This window comes from Triticum dicoccoides, chromosome 7A (assembly GCF_002162155.2).
Source record: "Triticum dicoccoides isolate Atlit2015 ecotype Zavitan chromosome 7A, WEW_v2.0, whole genome shotgun sequence".
Lineage (NCBI taxonomy): Eukaryota > Viridiplantae > Streptophyta > Magnoliopsida > Poales > Poaceae > Triticum > Triticum dicoccoides.
In genome coordinates, this window is record NC_041392.1 from 172457441 (window position 1) to 172460244 (window position 2804).

The 2804-nt window shown below is 40.6% G+C and overlaps 1 protein-coding gene across 1 annotated transcript in view; it reads right to left on the reverse strand.

Annotated features, from left to right (window-relative positions):
• LOC119333344 (tyrosine N-monooxygenase-like) overlaps nucleotides 1-2523 on the reverse strand; it is an 8140-nt gene extending 5617 nt beyond the window's left edge. The window contains exon 1 of the mRNA XM_037606271.1: nucleotides 2348-2523. Coding sequence (XP_037462168.1) covers nucleotides 2348-2523 — 176 coding nt within the window. The remainder of the gene's footprint in view (nucleotides 1-2347) is intronic.
• Between the last annotated feature and the right edge of the window lie 281 nt (nucleotides 2524-2804).

Consider the following 2804-nt stretch of genomic DNA (forward strand, 5'->3'; position numbering starts at 1 on the left):
CTATAGGCCGGCGGTGTCCTTCGACGCTGGCGTCGGGAGGGATGGAAGGACGGGGAGCCCCCGGCGGCTAGGGTTGCGATATCGCCCGAGTCGCCCGAGCGGGGGCAACGCGGGGGGTGCGGGGGCGATGCCCCAAACCAGAGGTGTTGATAAAGAAGAACGCACGAAGATGAAACCTTTGTGATGACGACGGAGACACTGTTGCTTAGAGAAGTCCCATCTTTCATGAGACCACATTAAAGTAACTTGTATATATTTCAGTAATCCCTAAAGAAACTTGTATACGTTAGGTTGTTAGAATCTTAAGCGCCTCGTCTCGCCGATATGCTCCGAGTGTCATATCTGTCCTGTAGCAGGGTCGAACTTACTAAATGTCTCTGACTTTGTGTTGATCAATATATATGTACAGTAACGTGGCCTCCTACCGTCGTACAGGAGGTGATATACACATTCACACCTCCAACCTTTTTGTTTTTGTGCAAATGCATATTCTCTCTCCACATTGAGAACTGAGCGCTAGCTCACGTTGAGTAAATCAACCGTGTTTTTCGCTCCACATTCATGCAAAAGATGATGTAGTGCTTTTATCAAAAGAAGTACTCTCTCCAAGTCTCCATCCACATACTAGTATGTATGCACGCGCAATGCGCATCTTAACAATGTGGGTTGACTTGGGCCGAAGAAAACACTACATGGTATGCTTTGAGAAATCCTATAAAAAATAATTCCAGACAAATGAAAGTTGTGCGCGTACAGAAGCAGGAACCAAATGCCTATAATTTAAATAAGAAAGCTTCTCATGTTCATATACTCAATAACTATCACATGCAAAGAATGTGTAGTATACATAAATTTGGGTACCTATTGCTATGTTTTAATGTAACATTTGCTACAACTTTTGATCCAAAAGTGCACACCAAATCAGTGACGTCATATATGTGGGTGGTGCACTCTTTTTCTTGCTACAGCTTTCCACCCAAAACAGCACTGGTTCAATCTGTTTACTTGTATATATTTCTTCGTCTTACTTTTACCGCTTGTCAGACTAAGTAGTACTGAAGCAACCTACCTATCAACCACATGTACCGCTGCCCGAGTCTACTTTGTTGAAATATTTTGTGCTGCTCCAGGGGGCTGCGAGGAGTGTGGAATCTGGTCTCTGGAAACTCAGTTAGTTCCAACCTGCTGCAGACATGCAGTGGGTTGGTTCTAGAACGACCCAGATAGTTTTGACTCTATGCTACTTCATGGCTGCCTCTGGAACGATCCAGATGACATTCAGCGCTATTGTAGCTGCGAATCCAAGCACTTTTGACCGTCGGATGGACCCCAATGAACGGCTGGATATGCATTTCAATGTTTGAATTCAAACTGATACACTATATAGTAGTATAGATATCTCTATCTCGACTACTATAGTAAACTAATTTTTAAACTTGGATAGGCCACCCACAGTGATGCAAGCAATTCTTAGCCGTTGATTTCTTCCACAGGGTGAATCACTGCCATTTATCAATGTTGAACGCAATTGATCCAATGATCATGGTTTGTGGGATTCGCTCTGCATGGCTGCACACCAAAATGAGGTCAGGGGTGTCTTTCTAGAGCTAACCGCACCAGCCATCCGACAAACCTGACTCTTGCTCGAGAACTTTCACATACGTAAGAAACTTTCAACCTGACTCTTAGACAGAGGGAGGAAAGTTAGTACTCTTAGATAGGGTTAGTACTCTAACCGGAAGGCAATGGACTCTCTGACGATGGTTGTGACATGGACAATCTGAATTGAAAGAAATGTGCGTGTTTTCTGCACAAAAAGAATGATACTGACGCTTTACATTATGCAAAGCATTAAGTAGGAAGCCAAGAGTTGGATCGCCGCTGGGGCGAAGCACCCGAGTTTGTTGATGCCGCGAGAGTAGACCCCATGATGTTTTCATGTGACAATGTAATGCTTGTTTCATGTTGTAGCATTAACTCTGTAAAACTCCTTCTTAATTAATAGATGAGGCAAAGATTTTGCCTTTATTTAAAAAATGCTGACTTGAAGGTTTGGTACATGAAGATTATAACATCAAACTAATTTTATCTGTATCTCATGTTTGAACTTCAAAAAGCTACAAGATTTCAAACACACGTCAATAATATTTCTTTTCAAATAGCAGTATTTTTTTTCAAATGCATTCCTCATATAGAAATTCGTTGTGCTATAGTGATTAGATACGAATAGTAAAAAAACCACAATTTTCCGCTAGAAAACACATATGTACTTTCAAAAATTACATGATAATTTTTTTATAACATAGGATATTTACACTTAGTTTAAATGATTTAGTATTGTGATCACACAAAATAATCTAATGTGTGAAGCACGTATAAATTACAAGTAGGGCCTAATAGGTTTTTCGAGGTTAAATTTGGCCACTGGTTAGCACAGTAATATATGATGCATCTTACACAAAGCATACCATTGCATTTGTATGTGAAAAGAGTTTCTAATGATATAATTTTTATATCATACATCTCATATACTAATAATTTTATCATTGGTCAAAGGGTACCTCGATAAACATATTAAGCCTATATATGTAGATGGAGGAAGTACGTTGTTCTACATGTCTCTCTTTTCTAGAGGATGCGTATATGTCTCATGTTTAGTGCCTAAGCTCCATCGAGTAACTACGTAATGAGAGATGCTACACGTATGTAAAGAACCATACATGATTAACCTAAGAGTTTCGGTGGCAGTTTTTGGTTGGATGAAATCAGGGTGGGGGACCCGCCCCAGTTGAATTCCTTGGGGG